Source organism: Aythya marila, assembly GCF_965140915.1.
Source record: "Aythya marila genome assembly, chromosome: 1".
In the NCBI taxonomy this organism is placed as follows: Eukaryota; Metazoa; Chordata; class Aves; order Anseriformes; family Anatidae; genus Aythya; species Aythya marila.
Genome location: NC_139042.1, coordinates 162544920 through 162560277, shown reverse-complemented (window position 1 = coordinate 162560277; position 15358 = coordinate 162544920). Strand labels below are relative to the sequence as shown.

The window sequence follows — 15358 nt, the reverse complement described above, 5'->3', positions numbered from 1 at the left end:
ATGAGGTAGAAATACAACAAGTGAAGTGGTGGGTCAAAATATTTTTTTGATGAAAAGTGTGTTTCTCATCCAGTACTTCCTGGTGCACTTGGCAATTCAAGACTTACTTTGATGGGACTTTCTTCACAAAGAAACATTACAAAAGATGGGTACCTGTGCTTCAGAGTACTACAGCCAGGCTCTTTGCTCCTACACTACTCAAGCAGCCCACTTGTGGGGTGTGATGTTTGTGATGGTGATTTCTCTCCCTAGGCTAACCACAGCAGTTGTTTCATCATTTGGAAATGCATTTTATTTTTATTTATAAAGCAAGCAGGCAGCCTGCTTTGTCCATCAACTAAAGATGACTTTAGAATAAAAGGAAGAAAACCAACTTTTTCTTCAAAGAAAGCCCAACCATGCCTGGTTTCTGAAACCCCCATGCAAATGGCTGAGACTTCTCCCTCAGGATGGGATACCAATGAGAAGTACCAATGAGAAATACCAATGTATTTAAAGACAGTGAGAAAAGGTTCTTTGGATAATAAGGCAGTGGCACTGCCATCATCATTTTGTATGTCACTCTCTGTCAAACTGGATCATCTAGAAGGCTGAACTTTTCTTAGCCAATTTGTCACCTGCTTGCCAGTTGCTTCACTCTGACAGAAAAATTATTTCCATGATCAAAATGCTATCATTGCTTCTTGTCTTCTCCTATGATTTACTGAAATGATGGTAACACCTGCAGCTGCCAGTAGGCTTACTGCAGATTGAGAATCTATTTAAGACAGGAGGTCAGCCAACTCATAAACACAGGACAATAAAATCACTGAGGAGTGTTGTTTTCCTTATTCTAATGTAGATATAGCCCTAACTGTATTGAGAATATCTCCATAATCTCACTGTTGTCTCAGCCGAGTGTTACTCAAGGGACTAGATTTTGGGTGGAGCCATAGCATTGGACCATTCCCCAGACCATCACCCTATACTCACACCCTTCTTCCTGTTGCTGCCTCTACATCCCTCTGGGTGGTAAGCTCACAAGCACAGTGTAATCTAACAAAAGTGGGGGAGAAAGTCCTTGTCCTAGCCACTGTCCTATAGTCTCTTCTCCATTAGCCAAAATACACATAGGACAACTTTTATTGTATTTTTTACTTTCTTCCCTGTGTGTTTAGGTGCTGGAGATGCATGGATGGGCAGTGCAATCCCCAGACCTGACAGGCTGGTGGGAAGACAACCCCCAAGGGCACTGGGGCTTGTAGTCTGACAGTGATACCTAAGAAGAGAGAAGAAGGAGAAGCTGACCCAAGTGGGGTGCAGCTTCTATCAACTAGAGCTAGGAGAGAGAGAAAGCCTGCTCAACGAAGCATGCTCAGCTGGCCCAGCCTTCTCCAAGACATGGGAGACAGCAGGCATGGCTACCTGAGTAAGGGACTTCCCTTCCCTAGAGCTGCTTTTTCCCTATTTATGAACATTGCTAAGACATAGGTGCACAGTTGTTTCCAGGAAGCAGTGTTACTACTAAGGAAGAACAAAAACAGTGGTGCAAAAATCTTCACTCCAAAGACACACCAACAATTAGAAACAGTGGTATTCTGCTAACCTGTCAATTTTCCTATCTGAGATGAAAGTCCCTGTCTTGGAAACTCTCATCTTCCATGAGCATATAGAGAAAGAGGTTGGAAAAGCTAGGTATGCCCCTCAAAATTTCTTTAAGGCTTGACTTAGAAATTTTTGGTGATGTTTTGGTGATGTTAGAGCTCTAGTGGAGCTCTAAAACAAAGCTGGAAATACCAAGGAGAAACAAAAAATCTGTACATTCTGTGGGTTTTTCCCTCAATATAACTTGTGATATTTTAATAGCATCAATATTACATGAAATGTCATGAATAGGCTTGATTAGAATATGACTTAATTAAATTAGTAGACTTACACAAAAGCATAGTTTTGGAGGAAGGAGCTAAGAGAGACCACTAAACTAATTTACATGTATCTTCTCTTGTTGGCTCTGGCACTGTCTTTTGGATCTCTCTTGCAGTTCAGTAAGGAGATTCACAGATTAAAATGGAGATTATAAAAATTAATTTGACACCTTTCCCTAGCAGTTTAAGATGTGAATAAGAACTGGAAAACAATGACAAGGTCAGGATATCTCAAGTACCTGGAGTTGTGAGATGGAAGCCATTGGAGCACCTCATTAAGCCATTTTCTAAAGATGTTAACCTTTTCTCAAGACAGTATAGTAGCAGCAAAACATCTTGGCATGCTCAGGGCATGTTTGAAAGACTTTATGTGTTGCCAGAAATTACTGTTTCTTCTCTTCAATTCTGCTTACAAGGCTACAGTAGGCAAAATAGTTGAGCCAAAACCAGAACTGTCCTATTGGCAAAATTCCGCCTCCATCACAACAGTTAGACCAATTATGGATCAGTTTATCATTCAACTAATTTTCGATTTATTTCATCAGATTTTTGCTTTGATAACAACCAGCTCAAACGTGTTTAAGCTTTACTGCCTTTCTGCAGGGAAGATAAAACAATACATTAATACATTTAAGTGCAGACAGTAAACTGGGCTTTCCTAAACTAAGAGAAGCCCTAAGTATTAGCAGGCCCCAAAAACACACAATATTGTTCTACCTGCACAGACACTGTATGTTGCATACTTTTTTTTTTTTTTTAAATTAAAATGATTAAAACATTAAAAAATGATTTCAATCATTTCCATATTCCTTGTGCAAAAATAGAAAATAAGCAAGCCTATATTTTTTTCCTCAGTGTCTAAAAACGTGTGCTGGAAATTACAAAGACCTATGTTGCATCACAAGGTTTATGAAAAGCATTCTGCAGTCACTCATATTAAAACAAAAACTTACCCCACACTGCCATGAAAACAGCAAAAAAGACAGTAGCTCCATTGTCAAAAAGGTGTGTTACCTGATGGGGATATTAACAATCTGATCAATTTATGATAATATGGCTTTATTTTCTATTTTCCCCTAGTAAAATTAGCACAATCATGAGTGCAGCTGGCCTGACAATCCTGAGGACTGAAAACTTTCCCTTGATGTATGACATGCACTTGTCAATGAACTCCATATCAATTGACTAGTCACCAGCCTGGCCCGGAACTCACCCCTGCCAACAGTAAGCATGAGCATAATTTCAGACCCAAAGCATTCATTTTATGGAGCCACTTACAAAGGATGGATCATAAGATAAAAGTTGATGCCAAGGACACCGTAGCACATGCATCTAGGATGTGACCTCTGGGATTGCTGAATCTGTAAGTGCAAATTGCATTCAAGTGTTTTACAGCCCAAACTGAGTCCTTGTAAAAGACAATGGATGTTAACATTGGCTGAATTTGATCTGTCCTTTGAAGATTTTATCTACCCAAGCTCACTAAAGACAAATGCAAAAGGTGAAGGGAATTCTATTACCAGGAAAACATTTCTACTTGAATATTTTATGTACCTTGGCATAAACACAGCTGTCTGACAACCTCATGAAGGGACAGTATTTATCACATATAGGACACATTATGATATCTGTAGCTTGACAGACTTCTTTACTGGAAAAATCAAGAAGATAAAAGTTAATAGTTTGATGCACAACAATCAGTCATAGGTTTCATTGATAGGTTTCACTAATAAAAGTCAGTTACTTATTGAACAATATTGGTTCTTTCTGTAACTGAAGCCAAGATGCACAAAACTGTATGTGCGTAATTAAGATTTGTTCACTGTCCAAGACTTTAGCATTTGTAGTCATAGCTGCAAGGAACAGTTCTTCAAGGCCAACTCAACAGTAGCTCTTTACCATTTCTAGCTTCTCATTAAGTCAGAAGTGACCTTCAGCTGGACAAGGGTGAGAATGAGCACAGGTAAGTTTGACTCAAGGATTCTCTCAAGGATTGTTTTAAGTGGGCAATAAAACAGAGGTGGGGCACTCAGCAGAAGACTGAGGGGGTTCTTTGTCTGAAAAATGCCTCCCTGAGGTGGACCTTTGGAAACGGCCTTGAAGAGAGTGAAAATTCCCTACTCTTCACCTGGTCTGTTATGACAGCAGTGAAGGAGCCCAAGCTCTACTTTTTCCACTTTATGCTGAGAGGCCAACACCATCCAGAACTGGAAATGTGCTGGAAACATTGCCTCCCATTCCAGTTTAGGAACACAAAACAAGGGAAGCTCAAAACTGGGCATCTTACGAGTACCAAAGAGTCTTTTCCTGAGTATTCATTCAACAATTCAAAATTAAATAATTGACAATTCATACTAAGAGCTCTTACATTATTCATAATATCCCAAAGCTGTAATTTCTGCCCACATTACCTGACTTGGCAGTGGCTCAAAGTGGTGACTCCATACAAAAACACGAACAATCCAATGAAGGCAGCTGGGAAGAGCATCCCCGTGTACCAGCCTAACCAGGCAAAGTACAGCCCAATTTTCTCACCAAAGTATCGTCTGTTTTAAAATACAATACAGAGAAATTACCTGTCAATTAGAATAAATCTGCTTAATCATTCTTGTTAATAGAAAACAAATTTGTCTATTATACGTGATGAGCAGACCCAGACCTTCCTACAGAAAAAGACTGCAATTAGGCTTCTCTATCCACACTGAGGAATGTGCCCATTTCTAAAATGAATTTAAATATTCACTAACCACAGTTCATGATGAAATTACTAGAGACATTGGAGAGAAAACACTGAGAACATTAGAAAAATAGTTCTTTATGTCTGGGAAACTGATGAATTTGTTTTTGAGCTGTGTAACTCTATTTCCCAAGTAATTTCATTGAAATCAGTTTCAACATTGAAATTGGTATTACAGAAGAAAAAAGACTTGAGTCCAAATTATTTCTAAGAAATTAATTAACCAGAGATTATTCTCCAATCAAGTTTATTTTCACTTGTTTATTTCTTTTCTTATCTCAGTTCCTGGAAAATTAATCTCATGACTGTAGTACAGGTGGAGAGAAGAGTGCAAGTGATGTAAAGAAATTATCTTTATGTTTCATCTTACACTGATTTGAGGGAAATAGTCCAAATCAATACTAACCTGTTAGCCATATTGTCTAAAAACTAACAGCAATGTGATCAGGAACTTCCTATTTGTGACATATTCATTGGTATTTTTCCTCTTCCCAAACACAATCACACTCTATGTATCAATGAACACATCCAGCATGTAAAAAACCTGCTGGAGTTAGCAGCATAGGAGCAGTCTGCATGCATTGTCCTGTGTTTGGGTATCATGTGCACAGTAGGCTTCTGATCAGATTAGAATGCTTTACAAATCAGTATGTAATGAGCATGGATACAATGGAAATTTTAAGAGATTATTTGCAATAATAGTTTTAAAGAATGAGGTAAAATAGGTAAAATGTTATTCTTGCACTTCAGAGACTTCATGGACAACTTAAAAGTGCATGTCAAGTGAATTGGAGAACATCTGCTGATAAAAACCCTCATTTACACTAATGATGAAACTTCTGATCTCTCCGGAAACAGAGTGAAGTGAGCTAGCATTACTGGCTCCTTTATGCTACCAGAACACATTTTTTTTTTCGTAGAACTTTCAAGGTCAGGAAGAACCCCACAATGTGCTTTGGGACTGGAGGCAATGGGGAAGAGAAAGAAACACTTAGTCTGGAATAGACAAAATCATCAGTTTTCAAATGAATGTCAAGATTCTCCAGCATTAGAAATATCCGTCAGAGTCCAGCTCACGCTTTGCTGGATGATAGGAAGACTGACCTACACTGTTTATTATCAGTTGAGTTTACCAACATTGCATCAGAGGCCAAATATTGTCATGTTTTTTTTGTGTGTTTTTTTATTTATTTATTTATTTAATTATTTATTTTATTTCTGTCATTCAACAGAGAAACTAATTTTGGGGCTAAAGAGGTGGAAAGCTAACAATAACATACTCAGTTCTGACAAGGGCAGCAGGTCTGGTAGTAAAAAGACAAACTGGAAACTGCTTTTTGAGCCCTGACTTAGGAGAGTTAGTGAACTTTTTGGCCTAATTCTTTGTCTGACACACAGGATATAAAGTTGTGTCTGCTCCACTGAAAAAGAAAGCTCATATTTTAAGCTTTCTTCCGATTAATATTTATGGACCTATTTTCTCCATGACAGAACCACGTTCAAAGTAAACCTAACATTCATCAAGATTTATCTTTTTATTTCATTCCCTGCATTCAGGGATGAATGTTGCCCCAAATATCTGCAATGAAAGGAAAAGGCATGTTTCCTTCTTCTGAGGCCACTTATGAACCTGGTTTTAAAAATAAGTGCTGCATGTAGACTTTTACTTTTGTGCCTATTGGCTTAATTATGAACAGTTTCAATATTCCACCATCACCCTTTGCTTCACAACAGGTATTCCACAGGCTACTATAACCAACATCAGGATCAAGGTAGTATTTCATTTCCTCTGAATCTGTAGGTACCATTTTTTTTTTTTCTATAATTCTCTGCTTAGATCCTACTAGGTAAAATGCTGTAGAAACAAACTATGACAATAATACGGTCTTTGGAGACCTTCCCAGGTACCACTTTCAGAGCAGTTCCATGTGTATTCCAACCCATAATTGGGTTCAGCTGGACACTTAATATCCTCAGGAGGAGGTAGCTTAGAAAATCCTTTGCCACTCATTTTGTACCATATATAGTGAGCAAGGTCTTTTTTTTTTCTTTTTTTTTTTTTCTTTTTTTTTTTTTTTTCGGTAAGTATATACTGAAAATAAATTTCATAGATCTCTCCAAAGTGGTGGCAGTTCTCTTACCTGGATGGTGGCACTTTACATAAAACTCAGCAATGTATATAAAGACTTCCAGAGATTTTTTTCTTCTCTTTTTTAGGGTGTACCTGTGTGCATTATTTATACCTGAATTTCACCTGTTATCACCCTGCTCACTGTAGGACTCTTTGCATTTTTCCAGCCTTGATGACATTTGCATGTTTGTTAATTTTGCTGTCTCATTAGCATTTAATTTTTCAGGCTGTTAATCATAATAGAAAAAAAAAAAGTTGTGTATCTTTTATGGTTCTCCCACAGAATTTTTCCTCTACATAAAACCATAAAAGCAGAGAAATAAAATCACGACCAAGCACCTAATAGAATAACCCATTGCTACTATGCTCATATATATTGTATCATTAGAATTAAAAAAAAAAAAAAAAGGAAAAAAAAGGAAAAAAAAGGAAAAAAAAAAAGAAAAAAAAACAGAAAAAAAAAAGAAAAAAAAAGGAAATCTCAGTTTCTTGGTTTTATGCCAATGTTTATGAGCTCTCCAATACAACCTATCTTAGCATCAAATTGTCTCTCTCTTTACCCCATTCCAGTGGAAGATCTGCCACAGATTGGGTCAAGATGTCAATTTCAGTATTTATCATTAAGGTACATTTTTGAAATTTAGTAAACTACAAAACCTGATTTCAAACCCACAAAATGTGTATTGGATTCTTCTATGTTTACTGACCTTCATTATATAGTTTTTTTTTGTTTGTTTCTTTCAAGATGCCTAGAAGAAAGTCATGGAGTTAAAATATAGAAAAGTCTGGTCTCAAGCTAAAAATATATCTATCTTCATTAATCTTTTTGCAGGTCAGAATGAAATCTAATACAGAAATTTTTACACCACTGAAACAAGTTGTAAAGGAACTAGAGTTTTCTAACATGTTTTGGATATATAATGCTCTCTGTAATATCTAGAGCAATGTGGTGGGGAGGAAGGCTTGATGGGGGTTTGAAAAGAAGTTAGGTTGCAATCAATTCATTTAATGTACTAAGTGCATGTCATTCAGGCATTATTTTTGCTTTCAGATTCATTTAGGTAGCTTTATAATGAATTTATAAATATAGCTTTTTCCCACCCTTTCTTGTCCTGTAAGTGGCATATACAAGCAGCAGTAGGAATCATCTGTGGAAAGTCTAGGGACAGCAGTTATGCAAAGAAGTGTGAAGGAAATGATCCAACTCCTTTAGGAATTACTGCAACTATTTTCATTGATGTATGTCATCCCTGAGCATATAAATATAAAAAGTCCTGCCTTTTTCCAATTACCATCAGTTCTAAGGATCTTAAATTATTCTTGTTAAGTAACTATGGATACTAAGCTCCAACAGAAGTGTAATTAAAATCACACTGCCACATCCTGATTCATAATGGTGCCTCTGCAATTGTGCTGAGTCTGCACCTTCATATTGCTGTGTGTTTCAAAGCGGAGTGAAAGCAGAATCGTGCAATTACCCTTAAATGACTTTTTCTCATTCATCTCTAGTGACTAGTATCTCCAATAACAGCCAGCTGATGAGAATAAATGAAATCTGGAAGGCATCAAATTAACAACAACAGAGATGTGAGCCTTCATTTTAACAGATAAAGAAAACAAAATAGTATCGATGTATGTATGGACAGTTTCACTTACCACAGTGAAACTTGACTTTAAGGTGGAAATATCATATCTATTAATGAGATTTTATGTTTTGTTACCTACAACTAACCTACTCCTTAGCTTTTCTATAAACATATATTAAAAGGGAATATCAGCTAGCAGCAGTGAGTTCTGGCCAGATGTCTGTGAGGAATTAACAGCCATTCACTCCTTTTGTACAGATGACAACACTACACCCTTCAAGCACACCCAACATTGTTGTTCTGGGGGAAAAAGAAAAAACAACAAACAGTACCATACAAAATTGCTTCTGCTGCACAACTGGTACTAAAAAAAAGCTTTTGATTAACCTATGCTTACTGAGATAATTCCAAGTGAAATTAACAACAGGTCTTGCTGGCGTTGTCAGCTCTTCAAGTAAAAATCCCCATATCACTAGACATGTGAGTTCCTGAGGCAGTAGATAGGGAAGCTGTGGCAGGAGCTAGAGAAATGTGAGGGACCTAGTATCCATGAAGAGAAACAAAAAAGGGATTACTCCTCTTTTCTATCACTCCTCCTTCAGCGAATTCATAGCAGCCAACAGCGCACTCTAGGAAGCTAACGGCAAGACTGGTTTGAGGCTGCAGCTTTGAATCCTGCTGAGCCTGATGGCTGCTGAGACTCATGCTGCTGTGAACAGACAGAGCCCTGCAGCTCTCCTTGCCCCTCTCCTCCTTGGATTGGCACCTACTCTGAACCACCACAGGACACCCATGACCGCAGATAAGGGGTCTACTACTTTGCTTATTTTCTCTTGTAAGACAGTTGTGGAAAAATCTTTGCATGTTACTGTCTGATGAAAAGCTGGAGGATCTTACAAAATGTTAAACATCATACTTGGACTACTTAAGTAGGCTGCTACCAAAACCCAGTACAATTGTGTGTCCAACCTTGTTTATTCTCATACTTAGAAAACCTTCCAGATATCTGATGGACTACACTCACAAACCAAATTAAACTAAAACCCTGATGTTGCTCAACAGCACTTTCACAAACAAGAAATGCTGATGGAGAACAGTAGACTTGACAACCATGAACAAATAATTTAAAAATATTGTAAAGATAAGTTGTTTATACTGTGACATTGATATCTTATTGTATATGTGGAAATTAAAAACAAACATGCATGGTTTTGTGAGAAGATAATCTATGCCCACATGACCTATAATTCAGCATATTAAAAGCAGAGAAGTTTTACCTCACAAGATCCAGTGGCTGGTATTTATACCAGACTCCCCAGGAAGCCCAGCACTCATAGAGCAGGTGTCTGTGGTTTTCTGCCCCATGGGTTTTTATTGAATTCTTGCTTCTGTAACTTCCCTAAAATATAGACCTGGATATTAATGAACAACAACAACAACAAAGAATACCTAAGAAATCTCTTTCACTAGTGGTATGGATAGCACGATTTATGCAAATTCCATACTTGTGCATCAAAAGCTAAACATGACATTAGAAGGAATATTTCCTCTGCCCACAGTGAGATTTGAGATTATTCTTCCTAAGAAACTGGTGTTATGATAACTGGTGTTCTGGTCAAAGGGTATAAAGTGGAGAATTTCAAAGAGAAAACTACAACATGATATTTTTCCTTTTGACAACATACTGATTTATCACATCCAAATACTTTTTCCAAACCAAATCCAGAACAACTTTTCTTACTCCTCTTTTTTAAAAAAAAAGCATTTTTTTTTTCAAGAAAAAAAAAGGATTAGTAAATGCCAGAGGAAGCTGTAGGATGTAAAAGATAATAATATTAGTAAGATTGAGAATATTTACACAATTAAGTATTAATTTTGTGGGAAGCATCTCTTCAAAAAAAGAAAGAAAAAGAGAAAAATACCTCATGAAGAGGAAATGCAGCTTCATAGGAGCCATTACTGAGCAATCGATTCAGACCTAAGAACCAAAAGTATCCAATTATTTACCAATAAGACCAGTAAAATTGCTAAGTAAAAAGCAAAGTACATTTTCATGATATACTGCTAAGTGAAGTTTGAAGCCCATTGACAGTAAGAGATATAAGTAAAAAAAATCATCTTTAATAGGTTTTGAGGAACTAAGAGATAACACAAGCAAAGATTTGTTCAAATATTAACCACAACCTATCATTTATTATGCCTGATGTTTAAAGATTCATTTGTCAAATCCATTTTTTAGTGTAACTTCAGTGAAATTAGGGACCTCACATCAAGACTAAAGTTTGATGCCATGTATTTTGGTTTAAGGTAGCTATACAGTGGAAGGGCAGTGTTTCTTGGGAGCTGAAAAGTTCAGGGAAGATCTTTACATTTCTGAACTCCAGGACAGTAAAACAACAGAAACTTTTAATTGTCATTTGATGACAATGTTGTAAAATATGTTCAATTTATGTCTTATGAAAGCTGCTGGACTAACAGACAGAACAGGAACAAGACAGACTACAGTAACAGAAAACCAGGAAATATATTTGAACCTGAATCAAAATGTCATGAAAAAGTAATCACACAACCCACTCAGTCAGGTCTTGACTCTCTTTATTGAGAACTAGGATGGAAATAATGAATGATTCTGAGATGTGGGCCCTTTTCATTTGGAAAGTCACCAAAATAGGACTGAAAGACTATATGGCAATGCAAAACTAAATAGTGGCACTAACAGCCTGAAGGTAGTTGAATCCCATTGACATAAAGGAAAAGGATCATGATTCCATTCCTAATTCACAGAAGAATGATAGCAGTGACATCACAGCAATAAGTATTAATTCAACATAAACAGCACTTTCAGTGATAGCATTAGTATCTGCTTAGCAGAATACACTTTCTCCTGAAGTATCGTTGGCAGAAAAGCAAAACCTGTACAGCTGAGCTGGGCTCTACTCAGCCCAGTGATATGTGCAATTTTTTATTCATGGTGGGGAACAGATAAATAGATATGTGAGGGAACTTGGGATCTTGAGCAAGGACTGCAGATCTATGTGCTACATGCAATGGCTGGATGCACTGCATGAATTGTCCCCTTTCTTTTCTCCTCTCTGCACACCGTCATTACTCAGAGCTATTACTGCCCTCATTCCAGGATCTGGGGAAGAGACAAGTTAAATTCTGGTATAATTCTTTACTTCTTGAAGATGCATGGGGTTTAAACAGCAGGGAAATGAAATGTGCTATAGACTTTTATGGGGATTGCATCTCTGTGTGTGATGACCAAGTCTCTACAGGAGCAGTAAATGCTCTGTATCACAAGACAGAAAAGGTCCACTCTTTTGTGCTCCAGCCCTCATCTGTCACTGTCTGCTTTCGTGGATTCACATATGTGCCACTCCAAAGGCGCACTCTACCCACTATTTGAAAGAGCTATGCACAGCACTGAAGACGTCTTAGTGAACTCCCCTTTGACCTATGGCAGCTACAGAGTTACAGGACCTCACATCTCCCTTAGGGAGGAACAGATATCCAGGGATGTACAGCAGCATAAATCTTGCCTTCCTTCCAAATACGTTTTTATGAGGGAGTAAATGCTTTTCTCCATAAGCATGATGATTTTCTTAGGACAAGTCCCTACCACAGTGATGGATGAGATGTGCATAGTTCAAAACTGAGTCCATTGAAAGTAAGAGAGTGTAATCAGCCCAACCAGACTCCTCCTATTTTTCTGATGGAATTTAGCACCCACATTAAAATCACTTACCAATTTTGTTTTTCCCTTCTTCATATTTCACTCTTTGTAAGATATGGTGTACAATTCTACTTCTGGTAGCATTATTGAAGAAAGTGTCTTTGTTGTGTATGATGAAGCTATATAAAAACACAAACAAGGCCATTTCAGGAATTATAGTATCATGTTTAAAGCAAATATTAAATTCCATTAATTTCTGTAGCACATTAAAAAGCTACAGTATGAGAGCAAGTGCAAGAAAGATTAAAGGACATCATATTAAGTGAGATGATTCATCAGATGAGATGATCTCAGTAACAGCATTCATTCCCTACCAAAGAATGACATGAATGAGTCTGGAGAAAGATCAAAGATATTTATGCATTCACTATGATAAGCATCACATTTAGATAAGTCACTGAAAACTACCAAATACTTGCACAAAAATATGCAAAAGCAAATTTATTTGCAAAAAAAAAATTTATAACTACAGCTGTAGAAATCATATTTGATTTCTATTTCAGGCTTCTTTATTTTGCTTTACCACTAGAAGTTGGATGGAAACATCCACTTGGTAAAAAATGACTGTTAACCATGCTCAATGAAAGTCAAAATACTGTTAGAAACTGAAAATATAAGATATTCCTATGTTCATTGCTGAAAGCTAAAATAGAGTAGAAAATTAGCTTTCAGAAGGTATTCATGGCATTACATATGAATGCAGTTTCAATAGTTTAGACAGAATTGTGAGGAGTCTAGGGTTTTAAAAAAATAGCCACTAAATATATTATACTTATTAATTTTCTGCTATAATATATTTTATATAGATTTATTAGTTACAACATACATACTTGCAGAAAACAAGATATTTTATCACCATAGTCACTGGAAAAATGTAAACAATATAAGTGTTTTAGTTTAGAAATATTGGTTCAGCATGTCAGCTAAAAACTGCTAAAGAATTCTTATGTTTGCTTGAGTCATTTAGGGGTTTCAGAATACACTGTGAAAGTAATTTAAATACTTCAATAAGCATGTAAGTGGTTGGAGTTTCTGGTGGACTAGGCCTCTGCATATATTTAAACAAATTAAATATTTTTGAAAATGTAGTCCTTAGTAACTGATTGAATGGAAAGGTTCATATTCTTAAAAATACTTTGGATAGGATGTAAGGTTGTTTACTTCCTCAGTATTCGTGAAGAACTCTAGAGAATTGAATAAAGTGATAAATAAAATTGCAAAATCATAGAGATGTTATACAGAGGCCAGTCTGTATGCTGAACAGATGTGACATAAAAACAGAAAATCTTAATACGGAGCTTGGCATATATTTATGTTACTTTCTCTTCTGCACAACATGGGATTCACTGCTCAGTTTTCCCCTCAGGTGATTTTCCCAAATGAAAACCCTGTTTTTCAGAGCATGTACAGCATGTACACTTGGTGTGCACCAGCTGCCTTTTTTTTTGCATAGGCACAAATTATAGGCCACTCTCTCATTTCTATCAGCTGATACTCATAAAGTAAATAAGATTCTGATTATCTTTGAGACAACTACACCTTTACCAAATGTAGTTGAAAACAACCGATATGTAAAACAAGAGATAGTAGAAGGATTCTGACAAAAAAGAGGAAATACTGCCATCATAGAATGCCGAGTGTTTAAGGATTAAATGAGATCAGATTGGAAAAAGTCTAAACTACAAGCTGGAGCTCTGTATTAGGCTGTTATCATAGCAGCAGAAACAAATTAAAAGACTGTGGTGAAACAGAAATGAATAGCTCTGAATTTTCCCACTTGGATTCATTTTCTTCTAATGTCTGTCTAATCTCTAAGATCTCACCTTCCAGGTAGCACCGAGTGTTAAAGGTCTATAAAGATAACTTTTGAAATCAAAACAGCACAGTAATTTTCATTAGTTATGAAAATTACTTGTTCTTGCAGGATTCAATTGCAAATGGAATAGCCTCATTTGGGAAACTAGCAACATTGTCTCAAGTAATGGTAAGAAACCTAATATTTATCTATTCTTCTTGCAATATAGTGTTATTTTACCTATTTGTTATAATGACTATGACATTCTGCAACTACAGGTAATTCTTTCAACTGCTTTTCTAGACAAGTAGGTTAATAGCCTTTCCACATTTAGCTGCTTCTATCTTTGTGATTCGTGAGTAGGAAAAAAAAAAGGCTAAAATCAAACTGTTCAATCTTGAAACGAAATATGAACTATTTGTTTCAAAGAGCACTTTAGATATTTGCATTCATTTGTAAACTTAGCAACCGTATTGTTGTAGCTGTTGATCTCACTTGGACATGAAGGAACAAGCAGATGGGTCTGTGAAGCAGATGTCAACACTTCAGTATGATAACTACCATGAAAAACACTGCCAATTCCAGCAATAACTGAAACAGTCCTAAAACATATGTGAATATGACAGCCGTAGAGGTTCTGCCCTGCCCATCCCTTGTGCCACTAAACTGCATCTACCGACAAGATGGGGAGAGGAGAGGTAGAAGTCACTACAGCTGGAGTAGGCCAAGAATATGTCCTTCAGTGTTTTCCAGCATTACTCAGAGACATGGGTGCAGAGGAAATACTAGAGTTGTACCACAGGTGAGAGAGGGGTGTCAAACATGAGTCCTCTGGATGTCTTGGACTGTTCCTATGTCAAAGTTTTGGGGAGTAATTGCACTTGTAATGGTAAAGGTTAAAATAAATACTTACCTATTTTTTAATAGAAAAATCTTTTTCTTTTTTCTTTTTTTTTTTTTCTTTTTGGTCATTTGGCCATTTTGATAATTTATGCATAATCATATATAGAACAGCCCCAGACAGGGCAGTATCTGCACAGCCAAGGGGGCAGTGAGCTCTGGTTCAGGGAATAAAAATAGGCAGATATGACTGGGAGGCACTGAAAGACTGAAACTATCTTGAGTAGTTTTAACTATGTGTTGCAACATCTCAGTTAGAGGTTGACATATACTAGGACCGTGTTGGAGGTGGTTCAAATTTTTTTCCAAAATCACAGGGGTTTCCCTTGTCAGCTGAGAATCATGCATTTCAGTGCAGGATCTATCCTTTTCTATCAACACTCTTCTCTCCTGAACTTTCTGGGCCTTCCTTCCTCCAAGGTTTTTGTGCTCCATGTTGTCTCCTTTCTGAATGTGAGTGATAAATCCATATTCATAGAATAGTCATCAGGGCTCTTGCAAGGTCTACAGCACCCAAATACAGAGGAGAAAGCCTTTTTCAGTCTATGTAGAATCTCACCCTTCAAATT

General features: G+C 36.8%; 1 protein-coding gene across 1 annotated transcript in view; it reads right to left on the bottom strand.

Moving 5' to 3' along the window:
- ANO4 (anoctamin 4) overlaps positions 1-15358 on the bottom strand; it is a gene marked incomplete at its 5' end in the record, with an annotated part of 126652 nt that overhangs the window by 38002 nt on the left and 73292 nt on the right. Inside the window, 6 exons of the mRNA XM_082767328.1 lie at positions 2858-2918; positions 3459-3555; positions 4316-4450; positions 9636-9757; positions 10281-10336; positions 12107-12213. Of these exons, the coding sequence (XP_082623454.1) occupies positions 2858-2918; positions 3459-3555; positions 4316-4450; positions 9636-9757; positions 10281-10336; positions 12107-12213 (578 nt within the window). The remainder of the gene's footprint in view (positions 1-2857; positions 2919-3458; positions 3556-4315; positions 4451-9635; positions 9758-10280; positions 10337-12106; positions 12214-15358) is intronic.